Source organism: Dryobates pubescens, chromosome 23, assembly GCF_014839835.1.
Source record: "Dryobates pubescens isolate bDryPub1 chromosome 23, bDryPub1.pri, whole genome shotgun sequence".
In the NCBI taxonomy this organism is placed as follows: domain Eukaryota; kingdom Metazoa; phylum Chordata; class Aves; order Piciformes; family Picidae; genus Dryobates; species Dryobates pubescens.
The window spans coordinates 15,866,095-15,881,639 of record NC_071634.1 but is presented as its reverse complement, the minus strand read 5'-3'; the positions used below and the strand labels follow the sequence as shown (position 1 = coordinate 15,881,639).

The 15,545-nt window shown below is 64.8% G+C and overlaps 1 protein-coding gene across 1 annotated transcript; it reads left to right on the top strand.

The window, feature by feature from the left end:
- The first annotated feature begins 10,011 nt into the window (after positions 1 to 10,011).
- On the top strand, positions 10,012 to 14,081 carry LBX2 (ladybird homeobox 2). Its single transcript, XM_054172111.1, has 2 exons — positions 10,012 to 10,336; positions 13,690 to 14,081. The coding sequence occupies exons 1-2, from the start codon at positions 10,012 to 10,014 to the stop codon at positions 14,079 to 14,081; spliced, it is 717 nt and encodes a 238-aa protein (XP_054028086.1).
- The last annotated feature ends 1,464 nt before the right edge of the window (positions 14,082 to 15,545 follow it).

Genomic DNA, 15,545 nt, shown 5'->3' with positions numbered 1-15,545 from the left:
TGGCGGGAATGAGCTGTCATGTCAGCGCGGGGAAATGAGGCCGTAACGAGGCGCGCTGCAGATTAGGCTAATGAGAAAATCAAAACACAATTTGATTCCTGTCACCGCCTGATCGTCTTTAAACGACGCCGCGTGGCTCTGCCGGGCCAGCATGCTGTGCCCGCCTGCCCCCCGGCACCCACCAGACCCCGCCGTGCCCAGCGCCGAGCAGCAGGACCCGGGAGGGCGGGACGGCGGCACCGGGCTTCCTGCCGCCTTCCCGTGGATGTGGCCACCGGCACTGGCGCTGGGGTGCCTGGGCAGTGTGTGAACAAGGGATCAGGGGGCACCTTCCTGCAAGTGGAGGAGCCACAGCAAGTTCTGTCCCAGAGGATGTGGCTGTGGGGACTTAGGAAGGAGGCCTGCCCCTGCCTGCTGCCCCCCCTGGCATTTCCTGGAGCCAGACTGCTGGCCCAGGGTGATGGGGCTGGTGTGGTGCCCTAGGAGAGCTTGGAGCAGCCTAGGATGAGGATGGGAGCAGCCCTGGCACCCAGACATGGAACCTAGCCCTAGCACCCAGCCCTGGTACCCGGCACTGGCATCCAGCTCTGCCACCAATCTCTGCCATGGGCGTGACATGGGCACCCCCGGTGCTGGTTGGTGTCAGGGTGCACGCCCCTGGCAAACGGAGCGTCAGGGCCAGGCGCCTCCAGCCCATCCCAAGCAGCAGGACCGTGGGAGCGGGGCCGGAGGGCACCCCCTCACCGGCACCCCCTCACCTTTCCTGGTTTATCTTGGACGGCGGAGTTTCCTCTGGCCCTTTGTCTGCACCCGCCCGTGCCCCCCCTCCGGCTTTCCTGCGTGCCCCCGTGCCTGGAGTGGGGGAGTGCATGCCGGGAGCCACGGCCGCACTGCAAGACCACCACCCTGCCATGCCCCACCGGGCTGTGGAGGCTGGGACCCCTGCAGAGGCAGCTCGATGCCCACCATGTCCGTGGGACATATGCACAGGATGCAAAATGGGTGCAGGCATGCACAGGGTGCTCGCAGGTGTGGGTGCCAGCTGGGATCCTATGGGTGCCCTGATGCCGGTGCAGGAATGTGGATGCCACGCTTGCCAGCCCTGCTATTGTTGCTGCCACGGCCCCTTTGAAGTCGGGCGACTTCCTGCCCTGGTTTTATGGCCCAATCTGTCTGCACCGCTCGCTTCCCCCGGCCATAAATCACTCAGTGCCGGGGGAGCGCAGCGCAGCCGGCTGCGTGTCCATGCCCATGCCCGTGGCCACGGAGAGGGGCACCAGCCAAACCCACCTTCCCCTGGGAGTTCACTGGCATGAGCACTGCAGCGCTGGGAGGTTGGCACAGGCACCCATACCACCGGCCAGCTAACTGGCTTTCCCCATGGCCCCACCGGATCCCCCCCAGCAGCGCAACAGGCTGAGATGTAACAGGATTTTAGGGCAAATCGTGGCAAGATTGGGAATGCCCACGGACAGCGAGGACTCATAAGCCTGGTGTACCATGAGGTGTCCCTGCCCCGCTGCCCCCAGCACCCCGAAGCTTCCTCTCGGCTCGGTGCCAGCGGCGCAGGCTCGGCGTGGCGGTCACCTTCGCTATTCCGAGCATTTCCTGGGTTTTATTGTCTTCCCCTCCTTGTCCCACCTTCCTCGCAGGAAGCCTTTGGTCCCGGTGGAGCTGCCGGCTCCGTGCCCAGCAGGACGGCACTCCCGGACTGCTCCCCGCCATGCTATGGACAGAGGCATGGCCGGATCCCAGCCGTTCCCACTCCTTGCAGCAGTGCCTGCCCATCAAGATGAGGTGCTGGGACCATGCCCTGGCACCCCTAGCTGTGCCAGGGCATCACTTGCCTCAGCCCCTGACAGAGGCGTCCTTGACCCATCATGCACCCACATGGCTGCGGCCATGCCAGCCTCAATACCCTTCCTGGCACGCTAGTATCAGGGTGTGCTGGGACCCAGCAGCACTTGGCAGCTCCCCTGTGCCTTTGCACCATGGCAGTGGTTCTATCCTCAACCCCCCAACAGTGGGCAGGGAACGCCAAGAGGGCAGATGCCCACCTGAACATGTTGCTTCCATAGGCAGCGGGGTTGGCAGGACACTGGACTCCCGTGGAGAAGGACTCTGGGCTGTGCCAGGCTGTGGGCACCACGGGGGGACAGTGAGCCCCATGGCCAGATCCCCATTAACTCTGCGCCTTACCTTGGCCAGGAACTGTGGCCCTGGGCACCCCCTGCCCTGCTTCCCCCTTTTTCCCATCTCCTACTCCCCCCAGTAATGTGCTGGGGGGGTCACATGGGAAGGTGTTAGAGGCGGCGGGGGGGGGGGTGCAGAGCCCCAGTCCCAGCGGGAGAGGCTCATCTTGCCACGGCTGCCACCCGCTCGCTGCTGCTCTCCCTAAATCAATTCGGTGCGTTATTGAAACGCCGCGTCTCCGTCTGGCGGCTAATTGCATGTGATCCCCGCTCACACCGGCTCCCTCCCGCACCGCGGCTGTGCAGCCCCCGCGCTGGCAGCGCTGCCGATGGCTCCTCGGCACCCCCCACGGTGCAGGGGCTGGTGTGGCAGGAGGGATCCCTGGCGTGGCAGAGGGGTGATCCTAGTGGAGTGAACCCAGGAATGGCTCTGTCCCTATCCCATCATCTCCACCCTATCCTCATCTCCATCTTACCCCGTCCTCATGCACATCCTCGTCTTCATTCCATCCCTGTCCCCTCCCCGGCTCTGGTAGGTACATTCCTATGTTACCTGCCCCAGACATGTCACCATCAGCCCGGCGGTGCCAAGGCCAGTGCCGGTGCCAAGGAGGTCATCCCCATCCATCATCCCTCTCTCCCATCTCTCTCTCCCTCCTGTGCCAGGCTGGCCGCTAGCCTCTGCCCCACTACCCCGGCCAGCACCCGGCCAAACCTCCCCACACCCCGCAGGGCCTCGGGCGGCAAATTCCAAAGGGCACCCGGGAAGATTAATCGTGGGGCCGCAGCCGGGCTGGCCGGTAACCGGATCACCCTGACGGGAGCTGGAATGCAGCTCTGCCGGGCTGACCCTGCCGTGCCTGCCACGGCCCAGCAAATGGCCCCGCCATGCGATGGCCACCATGGACCACCATGGCCAACTGGGCAGATGCCCACGCAGACCCTGGTCCAGCCCAGGCATGTGCCCTTGGTCCCCTAACCCTGTGAGGTGCCAGATCCCAGTCACCAAACCCATGGAGACATCCCTGGGGTGCACAGACAGGCAAGGTCCCCAGTGTCTCCTGTGCTGGGACTGGTGTCATCAGCAGTGTCCCCATTCCAGACTGGGTGCCATCCCCCCTCCTCACATTAAAACCCCCTCCAGACCCTCAGCCAGCCCACAGGATGGTCCAGGGGACATCTTGCAGTGCCAGGATATGTGTGAGGGCTGATACTGGTGGGCAGGAGGGCTCGATCTCATGCTGTCATGTGGCACCATGTATGAATCCTGTGCCATGCCATACTGTGCCATGGTGGCTGTGGGGTGGCCGGCATGGCACAGCTGCCAAGTCTAAAGTTATAGTGGTGTCTGAGAGCAGGCAGCAGGGTCCAGGGAGGGGTTCTCTCCATCGGGGTCCCCACTCTCTCCTGCCCCAAGGGATGGTCAGGGAGGATGCAGAACAGACCAGGGCTAAGAATAGAGTGGGCTGGGATGGGAGGAGGAGGAAGGATGGGGCTTCCTCTGCGACGCCTCTTCTTCCTCCCACCCGGCTCTGCTGTGTGGCACAGTGCAGCACAATATGGTACAGCCTTCACCATGCCCATGCCAGGACAGCTGGGTCCTCCCAGCGGTGGGGCACAAGGGTGCTGCCACACCAGCACGGGCAAAGTGCCCGGTGCACACACCGATGGTGGTACACACGCACATGTATGAACACACGTGTGCATACCACCCCACACCCTACCTGTTCACACCCACACAAGTGTGGGCACCAATGCCACCAGCTCCAGCCTCAAACCCCTGCCCACCCTCCCCACTAGCACACCAAGCCCCCCAGGCTGTGGGGACACGGCGTGACAGGGACGCTCCAGTGCCACCTGCTCCCCACACTGTCCCACATTCCCTGCCACCCCCGTGTGTGACAGCCCGTGCCGGGGCGTGCAGCGCTGCAGCCCCAGCAGCCTCATGCCCGCTGCCCGCCGCCAACCCCCGCCCCCTCCCGCCTCGTCCTCGGCATCGCCGCCGCGTTTCGTTGCACTTTTCTTTTTAATTAACCCCGGGGCGTCGCGGCCCGGCTGCTTCACCGGGGTTAATGGTGCCGGTGACCCGCCGCGGCCCATCAATCCCACAGCCCCACGCTCGACGGGCGATGGACGGGGGGTCCTGTGGGATGAGGAGTGTGTGTCCCCCCGCAGGGCAGCAGCAGCAGGCTCTCACTCGGTCCGCTGGGACCCTTGGGGGAGCCACCACCCTGCTGCAGCCCAGCAAAGTGCAGCCCTCAGCCCTCCCTGAGGCTTTGCTGTACTTAGTCCAGCCTCATGGCATTGCAGGGGTCTGTGTGGCACTGGGAGGAATGTGGGGCACTGGGAGAGCTGGTCTGGTCTGTGGGGCACTGGGAGAACCATGCCAAGCTGTAGGGCACCAGGAGGACTGTGAGGCACCAGGAGGCCTGGGCTGTGGGACACTGTGAAAGCTGTGGGGCACTGGGAGGGGCATGCACTGTGGGCACCACGGGGTGTGGGGCAGTCAGCAGGCCTGGAACCAGGAGTGAACCCCTGCTTCAGACACCCACACCGTGCCCTGCGCTTCCCCCAGCATCACCAGCGATCCCAGCCATGGGATGGCACAAGCACAGGCAGCCTGAGCAGGCCATGCCACCCCAGCACAGGCAGGTCTAGGCGCACCAGACGGGCTGGCACTCAAAGTTGCCCAAGTTGGGGGTCCTGGAGTCTGTCCATTCCCACAGGGTGACACGTGCCAGAGGAGGCAGCCATTCCACTGTCACCCTGCCATCCCTGTTGAGGTGCTGCCACGGGTGCCCTGCTTACCATCACCCTCACCCGCCCGTCATAACCATTGCCTGGCCCCGCGATGCCGTGGGTGCCCATGCCCAGGAAGCACCCTCCCAGTGCCACAGCCCCCCGCCCCTGTGACCCATGTCCCCGCCTCTCGGCGGCCCCACAGCAGCACGGGGGCCAGACTCCCGTAACCCCCCCGCAGTGCCCCTGCCCTGCTCCCTGCTCGGTGCCCTGTCAGCGTGCGGAGCTTTAATCCGGGGCTCGGTCGTTCATCTTGGGCGCGGGGCCCGGCTGTCAGCGGCTCAGACGAGCCATTTCCCGGCGCGGGGCCGAGCCAAGCCCCCCGTGCTCACACCATAATTGAATCCTCATGGCCAGCATCGCTGCTCTGGCCCCGTCGTCACACCCTGCCACCGTGCACCCACCCGCCCGGGTGTCTCTGGGGCCCCTGGTGCTGCCCTGTGGCAATCAGGGAGACAGGGCACCCCTCAGACCGCAGCCAAAGTCCCTCACCCTTGCTCTGGTTGCACCCAGTGGGAATGGGTGGGGGTCTCTGGCAGCGCCCACCTCCAGGGCGTTGCCTGCCCTGGGCTGCCAGGGTGGCACAGGAGAGAAGGCCCTTGGCATCCCACCATCCCATACAGCCCCTGCCCTGGCAGCCTCTGCCATCTGCCCTGTCCTGTCCTGACTATTTGTGGCGCGGGAAAGGAAGTGGCCGCAGCAATTCGGTCCTGGCTGCCCGCTTCCTGCCCCCCCCCGAACAAACAGCCCCCCCTGCCTTCACAGGCTGCAGGCTCACGGCCCCACACAATGGCCCTACCCCATGGCAGCACAGGGTTCCCACGCCCCACTGCCCAGCGTGTCCCCTCGTCACCCTGCGGCTCAGCTTCCCCCAACCCTGGATCGGCCATGGGAGGGATCCCAACCCCTGTGGGCATCGCAGACGGTGCCACCTCCTGCCCTGTGGCTCTGTAGGTGCCAGCCCTGGGAGCAAGCAGCCCTGAGGAAGAGGACAGGACTGTCCCCACCCCACCAATGGTACCATGCTGAGGTCAGGGGGCAAGGACAGGTGACAGCCCGGCGGGGGGGCAGCAGCGTTTGCTCTGGCCAGAGGCTTTGAAATGCAACCCCCCCGGGCCCATTTGGCTGGAGTTTGGCCCAGGCCCATATGGAGGCCCCAGAGCAGGGAGGGGGCCCTGGAGGGAGGGGGGTAGCAGCTGTGGCTGGTGGGAGCCCATGACCTCGGCACAGCAATTCCACCCTGCACGGTTCTGGGTGGGACTCCCTTCACCCCTGCCTGGGTTTCCCCGTGTCAGGGCCATGTCCAGCCCTTAGCCCCTGGTCCTGGCACATGTGTCTCCATGTATGTACATGTGCCCACACATGTGTGTGGCTGCTCTACATGTGAGCCTCTTGCTTCATGCACAGACGCTGCACGCCTGCACATGCCTGTCCACATCTGTACACACCTGCACACATCTGTACACACCTGCACATGCCTGTCCACATCTGTCCACACCTGCACACATCTGTACACACCTGCACATGCCTGTCCACATCTGTACACACCTGCACACATCTGTACACACCTGCACATGCCTGTCCACATCTGTACACACCTGCACACATCTGTACACACCTGCACATGCCTGTCCACATCTGTACACACCTGCACACATCTGTACACACCTGCACATGCCTGTCCATGTCTGTGCTCATACAGACACGTGGCTGCAGGCTGTCTGCTGGGCGTGGTGGCCATGCACACATGCATGCTCCCAGCACACTCGTGAGCAGCAGATTGCATCTGCCCTGGCACACAAATCTGGGAGCAGCCGAGGGGTACACGGGGCCCCCCCACGTGCCATATACCCTGGCACTCCCTGGGGGCACGACCCCCCAGCGCTCCTTGCCGGGTGCCCATCCCCACCACCGTGTGCTGCAGCAGGGCTCAGCCCCGCGCGGTGAGGCCGGAGCATGTTAATGAATAGATCATTTGCCGACGGCCCCCAGGGGGAGTCCCTGGCGTCCCCCAGGTCCCGGCACATTAATCCCCGTTTACCGGGGCGAGGTGTAATCCCATTAGCCGTGGCTTCGCCCGCGGCCCCAGGCCCCACAGCAGGGTCAGGATTTATTGCCAATAATTGGCCGGGTCTCCTCCCCCGACACGGGTGCGGCGGTGCTGGCAGCTCCCCCGGCGATGCCCCGCTCGCCCCCGCTACCCGTGGTTTAATTTTGCACCGAGCTGTTCCCCTTATTAAAGGAAAATTCATTTGCCAGCAATTTCCATGTGTGAAGCGCTCGGCAGCGCCGGCTCTGGCGCAGGGCTGGGAGCAACTAATCGAGTTACCGGCAGCGCTCCGGCGCCGAGCCGCGATATTGAGATGGAGGCCGATAAATAATAGATCGGGGCAGAGCGTGGGGCTGGCTGTAAGCGTGTTGCCAGCCTCAGCCCCCACCTCCGCCCCCAGTCCTGTTACCCTGGCACAGCACTGGCACCCCAGCACGGTGTGGAGCTGGGGCACGCAGGGGTGGGCAGCTCTGGGTGGCCACGAGATGGGTGCCCATGAGCTGGGGCATCTGGAGCTATGGGCATCTCCTCAGATGCGGTGTCTTGAGGCAGGGGACAGGGTAGCCCCAGCCACTGGCACAGGCAGTCTCCAGAGCATAGACACCCTTGTGCAGGCACCCTCACATGTGCACACACACCCCCCACACACACACTCAGGGGTGCAGAGCCTGACATCTCTTCCAGTGAAAGGGCCACAAATCTCATCCCTGGCACACCCAGGCACTGCCACAGGGCTAGAGAGTGGTTAGGACCTGAATATCCTTGCCCATGGTCCCACACTCCCCTGGAGGCCTGACCACAAGTAGGATGGAGATGTGGGATCCAAGGGACAAGAGGTGCAAGGTGTGGGAGCTGAGGTGGGCACTCATGATGCCACCCCAGCTCCGTCCAAGCAGCTGTGCCCGCGGCCATCGCCCACGCTGCAGGAAACGCCAATGTTCGTACAAGGGTTGGGAGTCTCTTTTTGTTCTCCACCGCGTGCTCTCTGGGGTGAAAAGCCTTCCCCATCCTGTGTTCCCGGCAGCTGGAGCTGGCGCTTCCTCACTCAGACACGAGTCAGCAGCCGAAGCCAGCTCTGTGCCAGGGCTGGGGCCCAGAGAGTGTCAGACCTGTCACAGGGGTGGGAAGCACTTCAGTGGGTGGCATGCTGGCACTGCAGCCCTGTGGCTGTGCCTATTGCCATTCCCTCGCCCTGTCCACAGAGGCTGCTGGCAGGATCTGAGCTGCTCAACCCACCCTGGCCGTGTTCTGGGTTGATTCACTGGGTATCTCACATGGCATGAGTCAGGGCAGTCAAGGAGGGAAAGAGGTGCCAGTCCTGATCCCCAGAGCATCCCTAGGCATCAAGCTGTTGTGGAGTGATGGGACAGGAGCAATGGGGCTTCAGGGCAAGCACATCCAAGTCTCATTCTGCCCAGTGCCCAGGGCCTGGCCTGGGTGCTCCAGGTGCTGCCAGCTCTGGAGTCTGCTCTTAAGCATTTGTGAGTGTGGGGATGGGGTTTGTTCTGCAGGGCAGGGCAGCTATGACCCCAGCTGACCTGAGCAGAAGGTATGACCCTGAGCAACAATCTCCCGGTGCATATCACCAGACACTGCCTGGGACAGAGCCCATGGCACAGGTGCCAACTGTAGCTTGACCACCCCACGGAGCTGGGACTGGGATGAGAAGGGCTCGTCCCAGCTCCTGCCTGCCATGGGCCCAGAGTCCCATATCCAGCCCAGTGTCTTTGTGCCATACAGTGCTTCCAGAGGGGACTGTGGCTCTGAGGAGTCCACTGGTAGACAGGTCCTGGGACTGACACCAGGCCCTGGTGGAAATGTGCAGCTGCAGCAGCTCCACCAGCTCCCCACATGGCATCACCCGAGAGGACAAAAACCACGTGCAAACACCCGGCAAGGGGCCGCATGTGCCCTGTCTTGGCTGGCATTTCCCGGGAGCAGCCTCCAAACCTCCATCCTAAATCCATCTGATCCCCAGCAGAGCCCCCTCATCACCCCCCTCCTCCCCCTCTGGGCGTTTAATTGCTCCGGCTGCTGGGAAATTTCAAGGTTGAATTTGGTCTTCACTCCAATTTCCAGCCGGGGGATCGCGTTCTGCTTTGGTCAGCAGGATTGGAAGCCCCCAAACCCCTCCCAGCAGCAGCATCGCCGGGTCCCCCTGCACCTGCTCCCCCAATTCCTGTGGTTATCACCATGCCCTTGTCACTGTGTCCCTTCACTGGGCCTGGAGCATCAGATGGGGGCCCCCATCCCACTGGAGGATGCAGACCTGGTGTCGACAAGCAGGGCTCACCTGCGTGTGCGGGCATCCCCGGGAATTTTACTAGCCCTCGGGATCCCGGAGCTATTTGTACTGGGGAGGGCAGTGGAGAGGTTGAGGTGGGGGGGGGATATTTATGACCGGGGCCATGCTCTGAAACCCAAAACCCACCCAAAAGCGGCCTAATCACTCCCAGACGCTGCGGCCCCCACGCTTTTATGGGGCGTTTTAGAGCAGGGGAGCTAATAAATTTTTCTGGCGAGGGTAAAAGGATGAAGATGAGGTTGAGGGGGGGCAGTGGGCACCCGTGGAGGGGGGGGTTAAAATCCATCTGCATCCCGGTAGCGGCAGCGAAGAAGCGGGGCCCCCTCCTCATCCACCCCATCTGTGGCTCCTCCTTCTCCCGGTGCCCAATTTGCCGGCCCCGGTCTTTAAGGCTGCGGCACCCGGACCGTCGGGCTTGGGGTGGGGGGGTGGGGGGGGTGGGGAGCGAACAGCTCCCGGTGCCGGGAGACCGAGAGCTCCCCTTCGCCGCCACCGGGCCCCCGCCGAGGGGGCGGGAGCACCCGCGGGGTTTAAGTGCGGGTGGATGAGCGGGCGGGACGGCGGCGGTGAGACGTTGGCGGGCGGGCGGGCGGGCGGGCGGGGGGGGGGGGCAACCCCGGCGGGGATGAGGCGGGCGCGGTGCTGAGGCGGCCCCCGGTGCGGCCATGACCTCGGCGCGGGAGACGGCCGGGTCCCCCCCGTTGCAGCCCTCGGGCGGTGGTCGCCGAAGGAATGTCCTGGACCAGCTCCCGCCGCCCGCCAACTCCAACAAGCCTCTGACCCCCTTCGGCATCGAGGACATCCTGGGGCGGCCCCGCGGCGGGAGCCCTCCCGGGCCCGGACCCGCCGTTCTCCCGGCCCGGTTCCCCGAGAAGGCGGCGGGGCCCCGCGGCGGTGGCTGTGCTCCGGCCTCACCGCTCTGCGCGCTGGAGGAGCTCGCCAGCAAAACCTTCCGGGGACTGGAGCTGGGCGTGTTGCAGGCAGCAGAAGGTACCGAGTACCGGGGGGCTCCGCCAGCACCGGCGGGAACGGTGGGGGGAACCGGGCAGGTGCCGCGGACGATGGGCGAGGGGGGTCCGGGAATGGGATCCCTCTGTGCCCCCAGCCCGGGGCAATCCCGGTAAGTTTCGTCTGTGTCCCGGCAGCGCGGGCCGGGAAGGGACCGGGGCTCGCCCGGGATCGCGGCTCGGAGGGAGGGAGAGGCTCGTTGCCGGGCACCGGGAGTCCGAAGCAGCCCCGGCCGACCTCGATCCTCGGCGGCGGGGAAGCAGCGACCGAGACTCCGCAGCTTCGGGAGGACCGGGCGAGCCAGACTGGCAGCTTTATCGGGAGCCGCCGGGATCAACCCGGCCTCGGTAGCCGCCGTACCGGGAGGTGGATCATTCCCGCGGGTGCAGCCGGCCCCGCCGAGCCATGACCGTGACCATGACCGAGCGCAGAGGAGGATCGGGCCCGTCGGCAACGAAAACCCGTTACCGAGCCCCGGTGGGCTTCTGCAGCGGGGACGGTGGCTTCGGTCGAGCAGCGGTTCTCCGACAGAAACCCGTTACCAGCGGTGCTGGACAACTGCGACCGTTACCGGTGGGGCCGGGTGGCCTCTTCCTGAACACGGACGTTGCTCGCGGGCGGCCCGGTCCGGCGGCGGCTCCACCGGGGGCAGCGGGTTGCGTGGTCCCCGCGCGGCGGGACGAACCGGCCTCACCGGGGAAACCTGCCGTGAGATGGGGAGGACTGAACAACGGACGGACTGAGGGACTCCGCCGCCCGCCCCTGGCAAAAATCTACCATCGGGAGGACAGACGGACATGGACAGAGAGCGGCGACCGCCGATAACGCTAAAGAAAGTCTTACCAGGACAAACAGACGGACATGGACAGACAGAGCGGGGCTCCGTGATTGACTAAAAATCCCTCACACGGATGGAGACACGGATAGACAGAGCGGAGCTCCCGCCGTTAACGAATAAAACCTTTAATGGGACTGACACAAGGACACAGACAGACGGAGCCGTGCCTCGTGATTAACCGAAAACCCCGTTACCGGCCGACGAACGCGGGCTGATCCGGGTTCCTGGAACTAACGAAAAAATCTTCCCTTTCGCGGCCAGCCCGGGCAGCCTCCGGTAATTACCGAACGGACAGGCAGACACGGATTGACGGAACGGGGCTCCCGTGATTAACGAAAAAGAAACAAATCCTTTACGTAGCCGGACAGACGGACACGTTCGGGCGATTTGCGTTCCTGGAATTAACGAAAAACCCCATTTCCCGGTCGGACAAACAGACAGAACCGGGACAGACCGGAGCTCCAGGGATTAACGTGAAAAAAACCCAAAACAACAACAAACCACAAACGGGTTATCGGGACAGACAGACGGACACGGCGCGGGAAGCGGGGCTGTGGTCATTAAAGAAAGAACCCCGTTACCGGGACGGATAGACGAACACGGCGGACTGCTGCGGCCGTAAATGAAAAATCCCCGTTATGGGGGCGGACAGAAGGACAGAGCCAGGACAGAACGGAGATTCGGGCTGGGGGGAAACCCCTTCACTGGCTGAACAGACGGACAGACAAGGGACAGACTGGAGGTTGAGGTAAATGCCCGCTACCGGCCGGACAGATAGACACAGCCCGTCCGATCGGGGTTCTCGGAATTAACGAAAAACCAAGCCGTTACCGGCAGGACCAGGCGGAGGCCTGCGGCTAACGGTGGAACAAACCGGGACCCACGGACAGACAGGGACAGACTGAGATTCCTGTAATTCGTGTAAAACTCCATTACCGGATGGACAGAGGGACGCGGCCGGGTCGAGCGCAGCTCCCGTGATGAACGTAAAAAAAAAACCTCTTTGCCCAGGCGGACAGACGGACAGAAGCAGAACGGTCGCGGCTCCGTGGCTGAAGTGAAAGCCCGCTGCCGGATGGACCCACGGACGCGGCCGGGACACCGGGAGATGCGGACAGACCCGACTGTAGCCCCGGTGAGTCGGGGTCCCAGGAGAGGAGCCTCCGCCGCCGGTAAGCGCCACTGGGACCCCGCAAGGGCGAAGGTTGCTGGAGCCGGTAACAAGGGACACGAAGACTGACCTGCCGCCAACCCGCGCCTCGGAGATCCCCACGAGCCGCATTACCGAGAGGCAGATCGGTCCCGGCGGCAGCAGAGCAGCTGTAAAGGGATAGGGCTGGGACCAGGACCCCGTGACTGGTACGGGGCCATTACTGGCTCCGCAGTCAGAAGCGATCCGCGTCTTACCGGCAGTTTCTTCGCCACCGGCAGGAGCACCGGAGCACGCCCGGATCGGGCCCCGGTGCTGCGGCGCGGCCGTGCCGATAGCGGCGGCGGGCACCGGGGCTGAGGGACCCTCACGGACCCCAGGCTGCCAGCATGGGGAACTCTGAAAATCATTGAGCGAAAGCGCTGTCGGGGCTCAGAGGAACGACAGTGCTTCGTACCGCCGGCCCGAACCGGCCGCGCCGGCCGTGTCTCCCAGCTCCCGGCGCGGGCCCATGGCTGCGGGCCGGGTTCACTGACCGGCGGGACACGAGCGGACACGGGCGGTGTCTCCGCCGGGACTGGGTCAGCCGCGGAGCGTCGCGGAGCCAGGCGGGAGCGGCGGGGCTGTGCCAGGAGGCTCGGGCCACCCATACCGAGGGCCGGGCTCGGTTTGCTTTGCGAGGCTCAGCTGGGGCGGGCGCGGCTTGGCTCGGTTCAGCTCTTCCCGATACGGCTCAGCTCGGCCTCGCAAACCAGGCTTGGTTCAGCACGGCCCGGCTGGGCTCGGTTGTATCTGGGTCCGTTTCCCGGTTGGGTGGGGTCGGTGTTGAGCAAGGGGTTCAGGACCGGACTGGCCGGAGTCAGCGCGGCCGATGCTGCTTGGGGTGCCGCTGCCGGTGTGAGTGCGGGTACCAGTGCTGGTGTGGGGTGGTGCCGGTGTGGGCGCGAATATCGATACCGGTGTCAGTGCGGGTGCGGATGCAGGTACCGGTACCAGTGCAGTTCCGGTGTGGAAGCGGGTGCACCCAGGCCAGTGCCAGTGCGATACCGGCACGGGCAGGGGTACCGATACCGATGCTGTGCTGTTTTCGGTAGCGATGCCGGGCAGTGCCAGTACCGGAGCTGGTGTGGATGCGGGTAGCGATACTGGCGCAATGAAGTTCCCGGTACCGATGGTGGGTAGTACCAGAAGCAGTGCTAGTGTGGGTGCAGCTGCAGGTACCGATAGTGGTGCTGGTGTGGGTACGGATACTAATGCCAGTGTAAGTCTGTTATCGGTACGGGCGCGGGAGCTGATTCCAGTCTCGGTGCCGGTCCCGCACGCTGACGTCCGCCGCTGTCCCCGCAGGTCGGGACCCTCCGGGTACACCGGGCCCGCGGCCGCCCTGCAAGAAGCGTCGCAAGTCGCGAACGGCGTTCACGGCGCAGCAGCTGCGGGAGCTGGAGGCCCGGTTCCTGAGGCAGAAGTACCTGTCCCCGGCGGAGCGGGACGGGCTGGCTGCGCGGCTGGCGCTCAGCACCGCGCAGGTCATCACCTGGTTCCAGAACCGGCGGGCCAAGCTCAAGAGGGACCTGGAGGAGCTCCGCGCCGACGTGGCCTCGCTGAGGGCGCTGCCCCCCGCCGCTCTCCGGCAGCTGGCCGCGATGCCCGACCCCCCCCCGCGCCCACCGCCCACTACTACCCCCCCCGCCACCGGCCCCGCCGAGCTCTCAGAGGAAGAGATCGACGTGGGGGACTGACAGGCGCGGGGAGGGGGATGCCCGGGGTAGGGGGGTCCTGAGCCGGCACCAAGACTGACCGAGCTCCCCGCTCCGCCCCGGCGGATTTGGTGCAATTCCTTCGCGGTTTTTTGTTGTCTTTCTTTCTTGTTTCTTTCTTTTTTTCTCTTTTTGTTCTGTTTGGTTTTTTAATATTTTTAACGTTATTTTCTACCGTGTCGCCCCTAGAACCGGGGCATGGAGGGGGGAGGGGTGGGGGTAAAGTTCGGGGAGGCCCGGGCCGGCTGTAAATATTTGGAATAAAGGCGACACGTTATCACGGAGCGCGGAGTGGCTGGGGGGGCACAGCCGGACAGTCCGACAGACGGACAGCCTGCGCTCTGCCACTGACCCGGCCGCGGAGGAGGGGAAACATAGGACACCAGAGACACCACCCCCCGGCAGGCCCGCCTGAGCCCCATCTCCCATCATGGTGGTCCCTGGGCTGCGCCGTGCCCCCCGCTTCCGAGAGCAGGAGGGTTCCCTCGGGGAGGGGAAAGCGTCACCTAACCGCCCCTCGTGACGTCATGTCCTCATGACGTCATTGCTGGATAAGCGTTGATGTCACTTTCTGATGAGCGGGGGGGGGGGGTGTCGGCAGGGAGGAGTCCCGCGGGTGCGGGGGGTGTGCGGGAAGACACCCCTCCTGCCCCCGCGTTGGTGAGCGGCTCCATCACGGACCCGCAGCCCGGTGCCGCAGGGCCCGGAGGCGGCGGGGACGGGCGGCAGAGGGGGTGAGGGTGCTGCCAGAAGAGCGGGGGATGTCTGGGGCAGTTGCCGGGGGTCCCGCGGGTCCTTTCCTGTCCCCGCAGCTCTGCGACCCCCCTTTCCGCCGTTGCCCCTCCCCCCGCTGATGTGATTACAGCAGTGCGAGGATCCGAAGGCAGAGCAGCTCCCTCCCCAGATTCCCCCCCCCGGGTTTCGTCTCCGGTTTAATTGCATTGTCCTGCCCCTCCCCCCAAGCCGCAGCCGCCCGCCTGGGGGGGGGGGGGTGGGGGGGTGGGAAAGGGGGGAGGGGAGAAATATAACTGAAAGTGCCTTTGAGCAGCCCCGGGTGGGGCTGTGGTGGCGTTGAATTTGACAGGTAGAGTGGCCCCCCAACCCCCTCGGGCTGCCTCACCCCAGCCTTACTGCCCGCGGGGGGAGCCATCGGGGGGATGAGAAGAGTGGGTTGCAAACCCCCTATCACTCGGTGCAGAGACCCCCCCCCAGGCAGGGACACGGTAAGGGGGGGGGGGAAGATTAGGAGGGACTGATAGTGCCCCCCCCACCCCAGTGCCTGGGACCCCTCCGGGCTCAGCAGTCCCCAGCCTCCCCCTGTCACCCTTCAGCTCCTGTCACTCCAAGCCATGTCACTCTGTAGCCTGCCTTCCCTCACCCCACTCGAGCCCACACAGCAACCCCAGCACCCCACACCCCCACCCGGGGCAGACAACCCCCCAGATG

Bases quoted from the DNA above. Each gene is read 5' to 3' on its own strand.
- LBX2 (XM_054172111.1), top strand. From the start codon at position 10,012: ATGACCTCGGCGCGGGAGACGGCCGGGTCCCCCCCGTTGCAGCCCTCG. The intron at 10,337-13,689 runs GTACCGAGTACC...CTGTCCCCGCAG, and splicing joins CGTGTTGCAGGCAGCAGAAG to GTCGGGACCCTCCGGGTACA.